This window comes from Salmo salar, chromosome ssa04 (genome assembly GCF_905237065.1).
Source record: "Salmo salar chromosome ssa04, Ssal_v3.1, whole genome shotgun sequence".
Classification (NCBI taxonomy): domain Eukaryota; kingdom Metazoa; phylum Chordata; class Actinopteri; order Salmoniformes; family Salmonidae; genus Salmo; species Salmo salar.
In genome coordinates, this window is record NC_059445.1 from 2,981,340 (window position 1) to 2,999,023 (window position 17,684).

The 17,684-nt window shown below is 44.5% G+C and overlaps 1 protein-coding gene across 1 annotated transcript in view; it reads left to right on the top strand.

The window, feature by feature from the left end:
• Positions 1-2,168: 2,168 nt before the first annotated feature.
• LOC123742381 (protein Dok-7) overlaps positions 2,169-17,684 on the top strand; it is a 33,639-nt gene continuing 18,123 nt past the window's right edge. Inside the window, exons 1-4 of the mRNA XM_045716305.1 lie at positions 2,169-2,246; positions 2,358-2,403; positions 9,088-9,318; positions 13,320-13,520. Of these exons, the coding sequence (XP_045572261.1) occupies positions 2,193-2,246; positions 2,358-2,403; positions 9,088-9,318; positions 13,320-13,520 (532 nt within the window). The 5' untranslated portion in view covers positions 2,169-2,192. The remainder of the gene's footprint in view (positions 2,247-2,357; positions 2,404-9,087; positions 9,319-13,319; positions 13,521-17,684) is intronic.

The following is a 17,684-nucleotide window of genomic DNA, read 5'->3' on the forward strand; positions in this document are numbered from 1 at the left end:
CTTCTCTTCCTGGGTTTTATTAGGATCATTATCTGTTTCTATAGCAGCAGCTTCTCTTCCTGGGGTTTATTAGGATCATTATCTGTTTCTATAGCAGCAGCTTCTCTTCCTGGGGTTTATTAGGATCATTATCTGTTTCTATAGCAGCAGCTTCTCTTCCTGGGGTTTATTGGGATCATTATCTGTTTCTATAGCAGCAGCTTCTCTTCCTGGGGTTTATTAGGATCATTATCTGTTTCTATAGCAGCAGCTTCTCTTCCTGGGGTTTATTAGGATCATTATCTGTTTCTATAGCAGCAGCTTCTCTTCCTGGGGTTTATTAGGATCATTATCTGTTTCTATAGCAGCAGCTTCTCTTCCTGGGGTTTATTAGGATCATTATCTGTTTCTATAGCAGCAGCTTCTCTTCCTGGTGTTTATTGGGATCATTATCTGTTTCTATAGCAGCAGCTTCTCTTCCTGGGGTTTATTAGGATCCCCATTATCTGTTTCTATAGCAGCAGCTTCTCTTCCTGGGGTTTATTAGGATCATTATCTGTTTCCATAGCAGCAGCTACTCTTCCCGGGGATCCACACAAAACATGAACCATGACATAATACAGAACGTCAATAGACCCCTGGTGGCATGTCTGATGGGGTATGTGATGGTATCAGTGCTGTGGGTAAGTTGATTATGCAAACAATTTCCAACACATTGTTTGTTATAAAAACAAGAAGTAGTCAGTCTCTTCTCTTCTTTTAGCCAGGAGAGACTGGCATAGTATTGATATTAGCTCTCTGGTTACAGTGAAGAGCAAGATGTGCCGCTCTGTTCTGCGCCAGCTGCAGTTCTTCTAGGACCTTCTTTGCAGCACCTGACCATATGACTGGACAATAATCAAGTTGAGATCAAACTAAAGCCTGCAGGACTGGCTTTATGGAGTGTGGTGTCAACCGAAAGAAGCAGAGCCTCTCTTTAACAGATGTCTGTAGTGGGACATTTTCTTCATAGGGGACACTATGGATCTGTCTCCGTCCGTTCGTACGTCAGTACGTACAGTATGCTAGTCACACACAATACCTCAGACGCCACTGGGCTGATTCTGACAAAACGGACGATGCGTCTAGCCATAGAACTGGTCTTTACAAAATGACACTGATTGGCCAAAGGGGGGCGCTACAGTAATCAACTGAAATTCCAAACATTGAACAAGCACAGTTGCTGTCATGTTTGAGCTTGACAAATGACACTAATTGTCCCAAGGGGGGGGGGGGGGGCTGCATCATCCTGGGGGAAGGCATGTTACTGTGGCCTTGTTTGGATTTACATTTGGTTGAGTTGTCAATTAACGTGAATTCAACTAAAAATGGCACCATGTAATTGGGTGTAAAAAATACAACATTCCCTCATGTTGATGCCTTTTATCTAAATCAGTTTTCCACATCTTCACATCGATGTTTTGGGCTGAAATGATGTTGAAACAACGTTGATTTAACAAGTTTTTTTAGCCCAGTGGGAAGATTAAGAAGGAGCTGTTGACTAAAAGACAGTAGGCTCTATCAGTACATATCCCTGTCTAGCTGTAGAATCAGAATGAGTAGAACAGGCTTCTCTATGGTCTAAGGCAGGGGCGGACTGGCCTTCTGGCATTTCTGGCAAATGCCAGATGTGCTGGTCAATATGTAGCCCAGTGGGCCTGTCAAACATTTTTTTTTTTTTTTGCACAAAATTATAATTATTTGGCTAAAAATGGGTGTGTTATAAATTCCAAGGCCGATATCTGGTCCCAGTCACCCCCTGGTCTAAGGGAAAAGCTCTAGAAAAGCATGACAACCCTATGCGATAAGTGAAAGAAAGGTATGCTTGCTATGTAACTTTCATTTAATCGGCGACATTGTAAACAATCACCCTTGACACTAGCTAACAACTGCGCAAACTATCGGCTGGCCCCTCGGTGGGTGGCTGGCCCCTTTCCCCGCGTGAGTGGCGTGTTTGCTCGGGGATAGAGTGGTGTGTGTGAGGGCCGCCGGTGGGGGGGGGCTGTTAAAAAGTTATTTTGAAAGTGACCCCAACTGTCAGGAATTGGACCGGGTAACGGGTGCGTGCGCACACACACACACACACACACACACACACACACACACACACACACACACACACACACACACACACACACACACACACAGTCAGCTGTTCTGAGCTATGTCAGAAGATGACAGATACAGTTGTAGTGGAGGGACAAGTTAAATTCAGAGATGGCAAAAAGGTTCTTATCACATTTATATCACATCTTCAAACGTTTCCCGGGAAGTTAGACGTTAATACAATAACGTGTGGATTTGACTGTTTGATGTATTTGCTTTAACTTGCTTTGCAGTGGAAGAGTCGTTGGGTCACGTTGCGGAAGCCGTCCCCGGTCGCAGGTAGGTCTACGAAACCAACCAACTAATACTACATGGAAAACATCTCCAACGTTTAGAAATAATGTAGCAGTCTTTTAAATGTTTTCACTGTAATCTTTCACCAATCAGATTTTCAGGAATTAAAAGTAAGCGCGACTTGTCAATGTGACATTTGGCGACACGCCAACCGGAGCGCATAGTGCAAATATCACATAACCACGGTTACACGTGTGGGGGGATCGCGCTACACTTAACACATGGATTTAAAAACTTATACCCTTATGTTAGTCTTTGACACAAACGCCGTGAGAAGACTGTATATATATTGGTTTAACAGAAACTTTTTTTTAAGCATTTATTTCAATGCTTAGAGTATTTACAGGACTTAGTTGTGTCCAAGTAACAAAGTCAGGCTAGTTTAACTACCTATGCTATGTATTTAAAGCCAAAGGCTTACATAAGAAGTATACCATATCATTCTGACTAATTGCTTTCACTGGTGTGTGTGTGTGTGTGTGTGTGTGTGTGTGTGTGTGTGTGTGTGTGTGTGTGTGTGTGTGTGTGTGTGTGTGTGTGTGTGTGTGTGTGTGTGTGTGTGTGTGTGCGTGTGTGTGGCTCTGAAGAGCAGTGATGAGAAGAAAGAATCAGACTGAAACACTTGAAGAGACAGATCTGTGTTAGTAATTTTCCTTTCTTCAGACTTAGCATTGTCTCTCGGTGGAACTAAGGTATATTGTGTAGAGTAAATATTTGTATTGATGTCTCTGAAGACTTCAACATGTTCTAGAACAACTTGTGCCTTGTGTTCTGGAATACACAGTGATTCTAATTCTAAGAGTGGTTCCCACTAGACCCTGTGTTCCTCTGCCTTTGAGGAGACCGATTGGCTGCCAGTGTGGCTGTTTATTGGATATTTCTTTCCTTGATGGGGCTGTTATGTCCCTCGAACAGCCAGTCTGTTATGTCCCTCAGACAGCCAGTCTGTTATGTTCCTCGGACAGCCAGTCTGTTATGTCCCTCAGACAGCCAGTCTGTTATGTTCCTCGGACAGCCAGTCTGTTATGTTCCTCGGACAGCCAGTCTGTTATGTCCCTCAGACAGCCAGTCTGTTATGTCCCTCAGACAGCCAGTCTGTTATGTCCCTCGGACAGCCAGTCTGTTATGTCCCTCGGACAGCCCGTCTGTTATGTTCCTCAGACAGCCAGTCTGTTATGTTCCTCGGACAGCCAGTCTGTTATGTTCCTCGGACAGCCAGTCTGTTATGTTCCTCGGACAGCCAGTCTGTTATGTTCCTCGGACAGCCAGTCTGTTATGTTCCTCAGACAGCCAGTCTGTTATGTTCCTCAGACAGCCAGTCTGTTATGTTCCTCGGACAGCCAGTCTGTTATGTTCCTCGGACAGCCAGTCTGTTATGTTCCTCGGACAGCCAGTCTGTTATGTTCCTCGGACAGCCAGTCTGTTATGTTCCTCAGACAGCCAGTCTGTTATGTTCCTCAGACAGCCAGTCTGTTATGTTCCTCGGACAGCCAGTCTAATTGGTCTGTTATGTCCCTCGGACAGCCCTCCCTCTCTGTCACGGTGGCGTCTACTTGGTCTGTTATGTCCCTCGGACAGTCCTCCCTCTCTGTCACGGTGGCGTCTAATTGGTCTGTTATGTCCCTCGGACAGCCCCCCCTCTCTGTCACGGTGGCGTCTAATTGGTCTGTTATGTCCCTCGGACAGCCCCCCTCTCTGTCACGGTGGCGTCTAATTGGTCTGTTATGTCCCTCGGACAGCCCCCCCTCTCTGTCACGGTGGCGTCTAATTGGTCTGTTATGTCCCTCGGACAGCCCCCCCTCTCTGTCACGGTGGCGTCTAATTGGTCTGTTATGTCCCTCGGACAGCCCTCCCTCTCTGTCACGGTGGCCTCTAATTGGTCTGTTATGTCCCTCGGACAGCCCTCCCTCTCTGTCACGGTGGCCTCTAATTGGTCTGTTATGTCCCTCGGACAGTCCTCCCTCTCTGTCACGGTGGCGTCTAATTGGTCTGTTATGTCCCTCGGACAGTCCTCCCTCTCTGTCACGGTGGCGTCTAATTGGTCTGTTATGTCCCTCGGACAGCCCTCCCTCTCTGTCACGGTGGCGTCTAATTGGTCTGTTATGTCCCTCGGACAGCCCTCCCTCTCTGTTACGGTGGCGTCTAATTGGCCACTTCTCTCCTGATGTAAAACATATATTCTTAACAATTCCACAACTAATAAATAAAACACATCTAAGTAAAGGGATGGAATAAGAATATATGAATATGAATATATGGATGAGCGATGGCCGAGCGACATAGGTTAAGGTGCAGTTTCTGGTAAGTTGATGCCGCTCCAATATCCAATAGTTCTTCCCGGCTGTATGTAATAACACTTTAGATTTTCTGGGCTAACAATGTAAGAAATAATACATTAAAAAAACACTGCAGAGTTTCCTAAGGACTAGAAGCGAGGCAACCCTCTCTGTCGATCACTCAGCTGTGTTAGTGTTGCTATGACAGCAGGAAGTCTGTATTGATAGTGTTAGTTAGTCTGCAGCTGGACCAGGATCACTCAGCTGTGTTAGTGTTGCTATGACAGCAGGAAGTCTGTATTGATGGTGTTAGTTAGTCTGCAACTGGACCAGGATCACTCAGCTGTGTTAGCGTTGCTATGACAGCAGGAAGTCTGTATTGATAGTGTTAGTTAGTCTGCAGCTGGACCAGCATCACTCAGCTGTGTTAGCGTTGCTATGACAGCAGGAAGTCTGTATTGATAGTGTTAGTTAGTCGGCAGCTGGACCAGGATCACTCAGCTGTGTTAGTGTTGCTATGACAGCAGGAAGTCTGTATTGATAGTGTTAGTTAGTCTGCAGCTGGACCAGGATCACTCAGCTGTGTTAGTGTTGCTATGACAGCAGGAAGTCTGTATTGATGGTGTTAGTTAGTCTGCAACTGGACCAGGATCACTCAGCTGTGTTAGCGTTGCTATGACAGCAGGAAGTCTGTATTGATAGTGTTAGTTAGTCGGCAGCTGGACCAGGATCACTCAGCTGTGTTAGTGTTGCTATGACAGCAGGAAGTCTGTATTGATAGTGTTAGTTAGTCTGCAGCTGGACCAGGATCACTCAGCTGTGTTAGCGTTGCTATGACAGCAGGAAGTCTGTATTGATAGTGTTAGTTAGTCTGCAGCTGGACCAGGATCACTCAGCTGTCTTAGTGTTGCTATGACAGCAGGAAGTCTGTATTGATAGTGTTAGTTAGTCTGCAGCTGGACCAGGATCACTCAGCTGTGTTAGCGTTGCTATGACAGCAGGAAGTCTGTATTGATAGTGTTAGTTAGTCTGCAGCTGGACCAGGATCACTCAGCTGTGTTAGCGTTGCTATGACAGCAGGAAGTCTGTATTGATAGTGTTAGTTAGTCTGCAGCTGGACCAGGATCACTCAGCTGTGTTAGCGTTGCTATGACAGCAGGAAGTCTGTATTGATGGTGTTAGTTAGTCTGCAACTGGACCAGGATCACTCAGCTGTGTTAGCGTTGCTATGACAGCAGGAAGTCTGTATTGATAGTGTTAGTTAGTCGGCAGCTGGACCAGGATCACTCAGCTGTGTTAGTGTTGCTATGACAGCAGGAAGTCTGTATTGATGGTGTTAGTTAGTCTGCAGTTGGACCAGGATCACTCAGCTGTGTTAGCGTTGCTATGACAGCAGGAAGTCTGTATTGATAGTGTTAGTTAGTCTGCAGCTGGACCAGGATCACTCAGCTGTGTTAGCGTTGCTATGACAGCTTTGTTGACTGACAATATACAGACTCATCTCTATAGCAACCATTTTGTTGACTGACAATATACAGACTCATCTCTATAGCAACCACTTTGTTGACTGACTATGTACAGACTCATCTCTATAGCAACCATTTTGTTGACTGACAATATACAGACTCATCTCTATAGCAACCATTTTGTTGACTGACAATATACAGACTCATCTCTATAGCAACCATTTTGCTGACAGATATACACAAGAGGCCTGTATATATTATTTACATTAGGATGTTAGACTGTATTATCAGGAACATGTTATTTACAATCTGTTCCAATTACAAAGTTGCCAATAAAGAACCCATAAAGCTATACATTAAAATATATCCATTAAAGTTATGGTGTCTATAGTATGTTTAAATATATGAATAAATCATTGATACCCCTTAAAAAATCATAAGCCAACCACAGCACACCCCTGATTGGTTAGCCTGAAGGTCAATCACATCAGGATGTTGGCTAATCATGTCCTACTTTACTAATACACCCGGAGCAAGGGGGAGGGACTTCTCTAGACACACCTATGAACAAGCGGACGCAAACAGTGAAGTTTGAAACAATTCCACGTTTTCTAACCTTAAATTGCTACTGCTCACACTTACAGTAGTTCATACTTCAGAGTGATATTTCAGTTGATAGATTGTTTACAGTAGACTAGTCAATGTTTGAGTTACATTTCCCACGGAGAGAGAGGGGGGCGTTTACAGTAGACTAGTCAGTGTTTGAGTTACATTTCCCACGGAGAGAGAGGGGGGCGTTTACAGTAGACTAGTCAGTGTTTGAGTTACATTTCCCACGGAGAGAGAGGGGGGCGTTTACAGTAGACTAGTCAGTGTTTGACTTATATTTCCCACGGAGAGAGAGACGATGTTGGTTGATTCATTGTATTTATTGGACAATTTAAAGGAACATAAACAGCCTGTACATTACATTTTAAAAGCTATAACTCAATTAAAGGACAGCTGCACTTCCTGATTCGGCCTAGTTTTTCATCAATGCTTCATCAATGCTTCAATGCTTCATCAATGTTTCTTCAATGCTTCATCAATGCTTCAATGCTTCATCAATGCTTCAATGCTTCATCAATGTTTCATCAATGCTTCAATGCTTCATCAATGTTTCTTCAATGCTTCATCAATGCTTCAATGTTTCATCAATGCTTCAATGCTTCAATGCTTCATCAATGCTTCAATGCTTCATCAATGTTTCATCAATGCTTCAATGCTTCATCAATGTTTCTTCAATGCTTCATCAATGCTTCAATGTTTCATCAATGCTTCAATGCTTCATCAATGCTTAAGATCATGACTGAAGGCAAATGAGAGTTGTCTTCTGGGTGGGGTTTCATGTGGGGTTTTTTTGGGGGGGTGTCTTTGCCGTTCAATCACAACAAACAAGGACTAATTCAGGGGTGTATTCATTATGGAAACCATTGACCTTTTTAAGAACCAAACGGGAGCAAATGGAACGAAACGTGGAGGGACCTACCTGAATTTGTCTAAGTTTTTGACACTGGAATGAATGTTTCTGACTCATATCGATGCCACATAGAACCAACTTATCTGGTTTTAAATGGACTAAGGGGCAGTTGACCTAATTTCCATTGAACGTGTATATCATGCTTGTATGTAGGCAGGCTGTAATTGAGAATTGTTCTCATTCAACCAGGACTAATTGAGAATTGTTCTCATACAACCAGGACTAATTGAGAATTGCTCTCATACAACCAGGACTAATTGAGAATTGCTCTCATACAACCAGGACTAATTGAGAATTGCTCTCATACAACCAGGACTAATTGAGAATTGCTCTCATACAACCAGGACTAATTGAGAATTGCTCTCATACAACCAGGACTAATTGAGAATTGTTCTCATACAACCAGGACTAATTGAGAATTGTTCTCATACAACCAGGACTAATTGAGAATTGCTCTCATACAACCAGGACTAATTGAGAATTGTTCTCATACAACCAGGACTAATTGAGAATTGCTCTCATACAACCAGGACTAATTGAGAATTGTTCTCATACAACCAGGACTAATTCTCCAGGGCAAATCAAGTTCTATAAAGTTCTGTCCATAGAATGACATATTAGAAGGGGTTCTTTTTTTATTTATTTAAGTTTTTAGGGGGTAGAACAGCTTTAATATTGCAGATAGATTGTGGCTTCTATCAATGTAGTTTCTAATCCCCCATATATTTTAGTTGTTGTTGTAAATATATTATTTTAAATATATATATTTCCCTTCTTTATTATTGTCCCCTAACCCTACCACCCCTCCCGTAATTGTAGTAAACTAATGAACAACATCACTTAGGCTTCTACTTCCAGTTTATACTGTACATACTATATACATTTAACAGACGCAGTGTATTTTACATTAGTTATTCGTTTTTTTTTGTCCCATCCTTCAGCTCCCCTCAACCCCTCCCATCTATCTCTGAACACCACCCAGTCCCATCCTTCAGCTCCACTCAACCCTCCCATCTATCTCTGAACACCATCCAGTCCCATCCTTCAGCTCCCCTCAACCCCTCCCATCTATCTCTGAACACCATCCAGTCCCATCCTTCAGCTCCCCTCAACCCCTCCCATCTATCTCTGAACACCATCCAGTCCCATCCTTCAGCTCCCCTCAACCCCTCCCATCTATCTCTGAACACCATCCAGTCCCATCCTTCAGCTCCCCTCAACCCATCCCATCTATCTCTGAACACCATCCAGTCCCATCCTTCAGCTCCCCTCAACCCCTCCCATCTATCTCTGAACACCATCCAGTCCCATCCTTCAGCTACCCTCAACCCCTCCCATCTATCTCTCAAATGGATTCTATGTTTGTGTGCCCAGGTCACCATCTCTCCTCTTCTCCCTCTCTACCCAGACTGCCTCTCTCTCCTGGTCTACCGGGATAAGTCCGATAAGGTCAGGGGTCGTCGTGAGCGGCTGCAGATGACCTTGGAGGGGATCTGTGGAGTGGAGCCGGGGTTAGGCTACGACGGGGTGACCTACACCCTCACCATCCTCTGTCTGGGACACACAGTGGGACTGGGCTTCGACAGCAGAGAGGGGCTGACGGCATGGGACGCTAGGCTGAGATACAGCCTGGGAGAAGGTTGAGTGGAGGGGAGGGGGGGGGTGGCTGGTGTGTGTGTGTGTGTGTGTGTGTGTGTGTGTGTGTGTGTGTGTGTGTGTGTGTGTGTGTGTGTGTGTGTGTGTGTGTGTGTGTGTGTGTGCGTGCCCTGGTGTTTGTGAAGAAGTTGGTTTAATAAGTACATCTCAGTCTAGACCAGTGGCGGTTGGTGCCGTCAACATTAGGGAGGATTATTTTTGGTTTGTTTAATGAGCTTGGCCTTATTTCTATTACAGCATGTTGGATGACTGTCATTCATATTCCATTCACCCAGTTCAATGTAACAGCGAAAGGTCTAGGCTACTACATGATACTAGAATGTTCCCTGTACCCATCATGAGGTTGCTACAACCTAGCCTATGAATGAAAGTTTTACAACGTAGGTGCACACAGGTCGAGAGATAAATTATCGTAGTCAAGGTGACAGACAGTGACACATTCAATACCGCCTGCGTCTAGCTGGTCTGGGGTGTAATCTTTTCTCCAAACAGTTGCAAAACCTTTTTTTCAAAACGTTTTGCAACTTAAACAAGAGTTTTCTATTGGACAAATTCAAGTAGGTCCGTCCCCGGTTTCGTTCCATTTGCTTCCCTTGAAAAAAAACATTTTTGCAACAAAATCGACGGAATGAATACACCTGTTATCACCCACACACACAGTTCACTTCCATAGCAGCCACGTACAGCATCATCACTTTGCTCGTTGTATAATTCCTTCTAGCATCTACGTGCTCTCCTCCTCCTCACCTTTTCCTTTCGCTTGTGGATTTCGGCGCACAAAACAACAGCTGTCTGTGACCAGGTGCAAAAACATCTCCAAGCCAAACCTTCATATCATAACCGCTAACCGCTACACAGTCTACATCATTGTCACCATATTAACGTTATAGTTAAACCAACATAGAACTAACGCGGTAGTGAACCCACAATCCGTGTGTACAATCACGCAGTACAGCAAGCAGTTTAGCAGTTACACCGGCGGGCCCCCCATGGCAATGCATGTATTAAAACCTAAAGCTCACCTTGACTTGGAAGAGTTTCCGTGTTGGATAGCCTTAGCCAGCTAGCTAACATCAATAGCATTCCTCTGTGTTTGTGTCAGGTTGTTCAGTAGGCTTAACCAGCTGCATTAGCTAAAAACGGAATATAGCTCTCTCTCTCTGTTTCGCTCTCTCTGTCTGTCTGTCTGTCTGTCTGTCTGTCTGTCTGTCTGTCTGTCTGTCTGTCTGTCTGTCTGTCTGTCTGTCTGTCTGTCTGTCTGTCTGTCTGTCTGTCTGTCTGTCTGGCTGTCTGGCTGTCTGTCTGTCTGGCTGTCTGGCTGGCTGTTTCGCTCTCTCTCTTGCTTCTTAATTTTGTTAAAAATTAATTTGTTCAAAGCTGTTCAACTATTTTCTCTTTTTGAGTCAACCACTCACCATGATTAGCTGCTTGCTAGCTGTATCTTATGCTTCCAGTACTAGATTCATACTCTGATCCTTTGATTGGGTGGACAACCTGTCAGTTCATGCTGCAAGAGCACTGATAGGTTGGAGGACGTCCTCCGGAAGTTGTCATAGTTACTGTGTAAGTCTATGGAAGGGGGTGAGAACCATGAGCCACCTAGGTTTTGTATTGAAGTCAATGTACCCAGAGGAGGACGGAAGCTAGCTGTCCTCCAGCTACAACATGGTGCTACCATACAGAGTGCTGCTGAGGCTACTGTAGACCTTCTTCGCAGACCTTCATTCTTTCTCTCTCTCTCCCTCCTGCTCTGTGCTTGTTTTTCTCCTTTCTTTATCTCCTCTGCTTCTCTGTATCTGTCTTCGTCTCCCTCGCTCTCTCTCTCTGCCAGCCAGCTAGCCAGCTAGCCTGCCAGTCAGTCAGTCCTCTACAACGTGTTTCATTCCACTGTGCTGTTCAGTGTTGTGGAACTGAGTGAACAGACCTATGCTTCTGTCCTCAGATGACCTAGTCTGAATGTGTATGTGATGGTGTGAGTGTGTGTTTGTTTGTCTGTGTGTGTGTGTTTCTCTATGTCTGTGCCTGTTTGTCTCTGTCTGTGTGTGATGAGGTCTTTATAAAAGCGGCATCAACAGACAACCAGCCTGCATCCCAAATTCCCTACATGCAGTGCCTTGCAAAAGTATTCATCCCCCTTGGCGTTTTTCCTATTTTGTTGCATTACAACCTGTAATTTAAATAGATTTTTATTTGGATTTCATGTAATGGACATACACAAAATAGTCCAAATTGGTGAAGTGAAATGAAAAGAACTTCAAAAAATGTAAAACGGAAAAGTGGTGCATGCATATGTATTCACCCCCTTTGCTATGAAGCCCCTAAATAAGATCTGGTGCAACCAATTACCTTCAGAAGTCACATAATTAGTTAAATAAAGTCCACCTGTGTGCAATCTAAGTGTCACATGATCTGTCACATGATCTCAGTGTATATATACACCTGTTCTGAAAGGCCCCAGAGTCTGCAACAAAGAGACCAAAGATAACCCTGAAGGAGCTACAAAGCTCCACAGCGGAGATTAGAGTATCTGTCCATAGGACCACTTTAAGCCGTACACTCCACAGAGCTGGGTTTTATGGAAGAGTGGCCAGAAAAAAGCCATTACATAAAGAAAAAATAAGCAGAGTTCGTCAAAAGGCATGTGGGAGACTCCCCAAACATATCGAAGAAGGTACTCTGGTCAGATGAGACTAAAATGTTGCTTTTTGGCCATCAAGGAAAACGCTATGTCTGGCGCAAACCCAACACCTCTCATCACCCTGAGAACACCATCCCCACAGTGAAGCATGGTGGTGGCAGCATCATGCTGTGGGGAGGTTTTTCATCGGCAAGGACTGGGAAACTGGTCAGAATTGAAGGAATGATGGATGGCACTAAATGCAGGGAAATTCTTGAGGGAAACCTGTTTCAGCCTTCCAGAGATTTGAGATTGGGACGGAGGTTCACCTTCCAGCAGGACAATGGCCCTAAGCATACTGCTAAAGCAGCACTCGAGTGGATTAAGGGGAAACATTTAAATGTCTTGGTTGTAAGGCAACAAAATAGGAAAAATGCCAAGGGGGGGTGAATACTTCCACAAGCCAAGATGGAGCCCCATTGATGACAGATCACAGCCAGCCGAGAGAGAGAGAGACAGACAGAGAGAGAGGATGGAGCCCCATTGATGACAGATCACAGCCAGCAGAGAGACAGAGAGACAGACAGAGAGAGAGAGAGAGAGGACGGAGCCCCATTGATGACAGATCACAGCCAGCAGAGAGAGAGAGAGAGAGAGAGGACGGAGCCCCATTGATGACAGATCACAGCCAGCAGAGAGAGAGAGAGAGACAGACAGAGAGAGAGGACGGAGCCCCATTAATGACAGATCACAGCCAGCAGAGAGACAGAGAGAGAGAGACAGACAGAGAGAGAGGACGGAGCCCCATTAATGACAGATCACAGCCAGCAGAGAGAGAGACAGAGAGAGAGAGAGACAGAGAGAGAGGACGGAGCCCCATTAATGACAGATCACAGCAGCAGAGAGAGAGTGTTTAATCATCATTAATACTGGCATCAATCACCCAGCCGTGTGTATGTGCTGAGGTGTATGTATTCTGTCCTAGACTTATCCTCCGTGTCAGCTCTGTCTGTTACCTTCATTATCTCTCTGTTCGCCTTTAGCTTGGTTTGAATAATAATGAATCTCTCTCTCCCTCCCTCCCCTCTCTCCCTCCCCCCTCTCTCTCTCTCTCTCCCCTCGCTCCCCCTCTCCCCTTCTCTCTCTCCCTCCCTCCCCCCTCTCTCCCTCCCCCCTCTCTCTCTCTCTCTCCCCTCTCTTCCTCTCTCGCTCCCCCCTCTCTCGCTCCCCCTCTCTCTCTCCCTTTCTCTCCCTCCCTCCCTCCCCCTCCCTCTCTCTCTCCCTCTTCCCCATCTCTCTCTCCCTCTCTCTCTCTCTCTCCCTCCCTCCCTCCCCCTCTCTTTCTCTCCCCTCTCTCTCTCAACCAGTCCACAGGTTCAGTGTAGGAGTTCAGCCAGGAACTAAGCTAGAGAGTGGTCCTGCCACCCTGCACCTGTGCAACAACCTATTGGTCCTCACTAGGGACCTCCCACCGGCCGTGATTGGCCAGTGGAAGCTGTCAGACCTGCGTCGCTATGGCGACGTGCCCAATGGCTTTGTGTTTGAGGGCGGCACTAGATGTGGATACTGTGAGTATGGAACCACAACGTGTCCGTGTCCCAAATGGCACGCCGTTCCCTATGTAGTGCACTACTTTTGAGAATGGAATCCACTGTGTCAATGAGTTAGCTAGATTTAATAAGAATTCCAAAACAATTACATATCTCCATTTTGACAGTTCACCAAGTCTGTGTCCTCCATCCCTGGTCCATATCTCCATTTTCATAGTTCACCAGGTCTGTGTCCTCCATCCCTGGTCCATATCTCCATTTTCATAGTTCACCAGGTCTGTGGCCTCCATCCCTGGTCCATATTTCCATATTCATAGTTCACCAGGTCTGTGGCCTCCATCCCTGGTCCATATTTCCATATTCATAGTTCACCAGGTCTGTGGCCTCCATCCCTGGTCCATATCTCCATTTTCATAGTTCACCAGGTCTGTGGCCTCCATCCCTGGTCCATATTTCCATATTCATAGTTCACCAGGTCTGTGGCCTCCATCCCTGGTCCATATTTCCATATTCATAGTTCACCAGGTCTGTGGCCTCCATCCCTGGTCCATATTTCCATATTCATAGCTCACCAGGTCCGTGGCCTCCAAGCCTGGTCCTGGAGAATTCGAGGTGTGCAGGCTTTTGTTCCATCCCAGCAGTACATTGTCCTTGTCTCTCTATTGTTCTCTCTTCTCCCCCAATGACTACAGTATTTTGTGGTTGGTTGGTATCTCAGAGTTCAGTATAGTTGGTATCTCAGAGTGCAGTAGAGTTGGTATCTCAGAGTACAGTATAGTTGGTATCTCAGAGTACAGTATAGTACAGTATAGTTGGTATCTCAGAGTTCAGTATAGTTGGTATCTCAGAGTACAGTACAGTATAGTAGGTATCTCAGAGTACAGTATAGTTGGTATCTCAGAGTACAGTACAGTATAGTAGGTATCTCAGAGTACAGTATAGTTGGTATCTCAGAGTACAGTACAGTATAGTAGGTATCTCAGAGTACAGTATAGTTGGTATCTCAGAGTGCAGTATAGTTGGTATCTCAGAGTACAGTACAGTATAGTAGGTATCTCAGAGTACAGTATAGTTGGTATCTCAGAGTGCAGTATAGTTGGTATCTCAGAGTACAGTATAGTACAGTATAGTTGGTATCTCAGAGTACAGTATAGTTGGTATCTCAGAGTGCAGTACAGTTGTTATCTCAGAGTTCAGTATAGTTGGTATCTCAGAGTACAGTACAGTATAGTTGGTATCTCAGAGTATAGTATAGTTGGTATCTCAGAGTACAGTATAGTTGGTATCTCAGAGTGCAGTATAGTTGGTATCTCAGAGTACAGTATAGTATAGTTGGTATCTCAGAGTGCAGTATAGTTGGTATCTCAGAGTACAGTATAGTTGGTATCTCAGAGTACAGTATAGTTGGTATCTCAGAGTTCAGTATAGTTGGTATCTCAGAGTACAGTATAGTATAGTTGGTATCTCAGAGTGCAGTATAGTTGGTATCTCAGAGTACAGTATAGTTGGTATCTCAGAGTATAGTATAGTATAGTTGGTATCTCAGAGTTCAGTATAGTTGGTATCTCAGAGTACAGTATAGTTGGTATCTCAGAGTACAGTATAGTTGGTATCTCAGAGTTCAGTATAGTTGGTATCTCAGAGTTCAGTATAGTTGGTATCTCAGAGTACAGTATAGTTGGTATCTCAGAGTACAGTATAGTTGGTATCTCAGAGTTCAGTATACTTGGTATCTCAGAGTACAGTATCGTTGGTATCTCAGAGTTCAGTATAGTATAGTTGGTATCTCAGAGTGCAGTATAGTATAGTTGGTATCTCAGAGTGCAGTATAGTTGGTTGGTATTGTACAGTACAGTACAGTACAGTATAGTATAGTTGGTATCTCAGAGTATAGTATAGTTGGTATCTCAGAGTACAGTATAGTTGGTATCTCAGAGTACAGTACAGTATAGTTGGTATCTCAGAGTGCAGTACAGTATAGTATAGTAGGTATCTCAGAGTATAGTATAGTTGGTATCTCAGAGTACAGTATAGTTGGTATCTCAGAGTATAGTATAGTTGGTATCTCAGAGTATAGTATAGTTGGTATCTCAGAGTACAGTATAGTTGGTATCTCAGAGTTCAGTATAGTTGGTATCTCAGAGTACAGTATAGTTGGTATCTCAGAGTGCAGTATAGTTGGTATAAAAGAGTACAGTATAGTTGGTATCTCAGAGTGCAGTATAGTTGGTATCTCAGAGTGCAGTATAGTAGGTATCTCAGAGTATAGTATAGTATAGTTGGTATCTCAGAGTACAGTATAGTAGGTATCTCAGAGTATAGTATAGTATAGTTGGTATCTCAGAGTGCAGTATAGTAGGTATCTCAGAGTATAGTATAGTATAGTTGGTATCTCAGAGTACAGTATAGTAGGTATCTCAGAGTATAGTATAGTATAGTTGGTATCTCAGAGTATAGTATAGTAGGTATCTCAGAGTACAGTATAGTTGGTATCTCAGAGTACAGTATAGTTGGTATCTCAGAGAACAGTATAGTTGGTATCTCAGAGTACAGTATAGTAGGTATCTCAGAGTATAGTATAGTATAGTTGGTATCTCAGAGTACAGTATAGTAGGTATCTCAGAGTACAGTATAGTAGGTATCTCAGAGTATAGTATAGTATAGTTGGTATCTCAGAGTACAGTATAGTAGGTATCTCAGAGTACAGTATAGTTGGTATCTCAGAGTACAGTATAGTATAGTTGGTATCTCAGAGTACAGTATAGTTGGTTGGTATATCAGACCCTCATATCTACTGGTTTATTAATCCACAGGGTAACTCTAAACTGCAGGCATATCAAATAGGTTTTCATAATACACACATACACACACATTTACAGTTTGTTCCAGATAATATGATCTGTCTGTCTGTCTGTCTGTCTGTCTGTCTGTCTGTCTGTCTGTCTGTCTGTCTGTCTGTCTGTCTGGTCTGTCTGTCTGTCTGTCTGTCTGTCTGTCTGTCTGTCTGTCTGTCTGTCTGTCTCTGTCTGTGGTGACTGACTATTGGTGATATGGTAACTATTCTCTGAATTTCCAGCAGATGTATGCTGGTATGTAGAGAATGAGAGCCTGTTTTACATGTTGAAGGGGGGGGTTCTCACTCACTGGTTCAGGGTGGAGGGGGGTTCAGGGTGGAGGGGGGGGTTCAGGGTGGAGGGGGATCGGGTGGAGGGGGGGTTCAGGGTGGAGGGGGGTTCAGGGTGGAGGGGGGGGTTCAGGGTGGAGGGGGGGGTTCAGGGTGGAGGGGGGTTCAGGGTGGTCAGGGTGGAGGGGGTTCAGGGTGGAGGGGGAGGGGGGTTCAGGGTGGAGGGGGGGCGACTGCGTGTGTGGTTTTTAGCTACAACAGCGGACATTTTTCTTTTTGCCGGTGTGACAACTTTATCAAGTGTCCTAAGACATGAGCCACGAGGAAATCTGGAGAATTGAATCAAAGTGTAACCCAGGTTTCCTAGATGTTAAGAGGAGGATAGAATCAGAGTGTAACCCAGGTTTCCTAGAAATGAAGAGGATAGAATCAGAGTGTAACCCAGGTTTCCTAGAAGTTAAGTGGAGCTTCTCATGATCAACAAAATACATGTCCAGAGTAGATGGCTTGTCTTTACAACTGTCTTTACTGTAAACAGGACCAAAGACAACTGTCTTTACTGTAAACAGGCCTGTCAGGACCAAAGACAAATGTCTTTACTGTAAACAGGCCTGTCAGGACCAAGACAACTGTCTTTACTGTAACATGCCTGTCAGGACCAAAGAAAACTGTCTTTACTGTAAACAGGCCTGTCAGGACCAAAGAAAACTGTCTTTACTGTAAACAGGCCTGTCAGGACCAAAGACAACTGTCTTTACTGTAACATGCCTGTCAGGACCAAAGAAAACTGTCTTTACTGTAAACAGGCCTGTCAGGACCAAAGAAAACTGTCTTTACTGTAAACAGGCCTGTCAGGACCAAAGACAACTGTCTTTACTGTAAACAGGCCTGTCAGGACCAAAGAAAACTGTCTTTACTGTAATCAGGCCTGTCAGGACCAAAGACAACTGTCTTTACTGTAAACAGGCCTGTCAGGACCAAAGAAAACTGTCTTTACTGTAAACAGGCCTGTCAGGACCAAAGACAACTGTCTTTACTGTAAACAGGCCTGTCAGGAC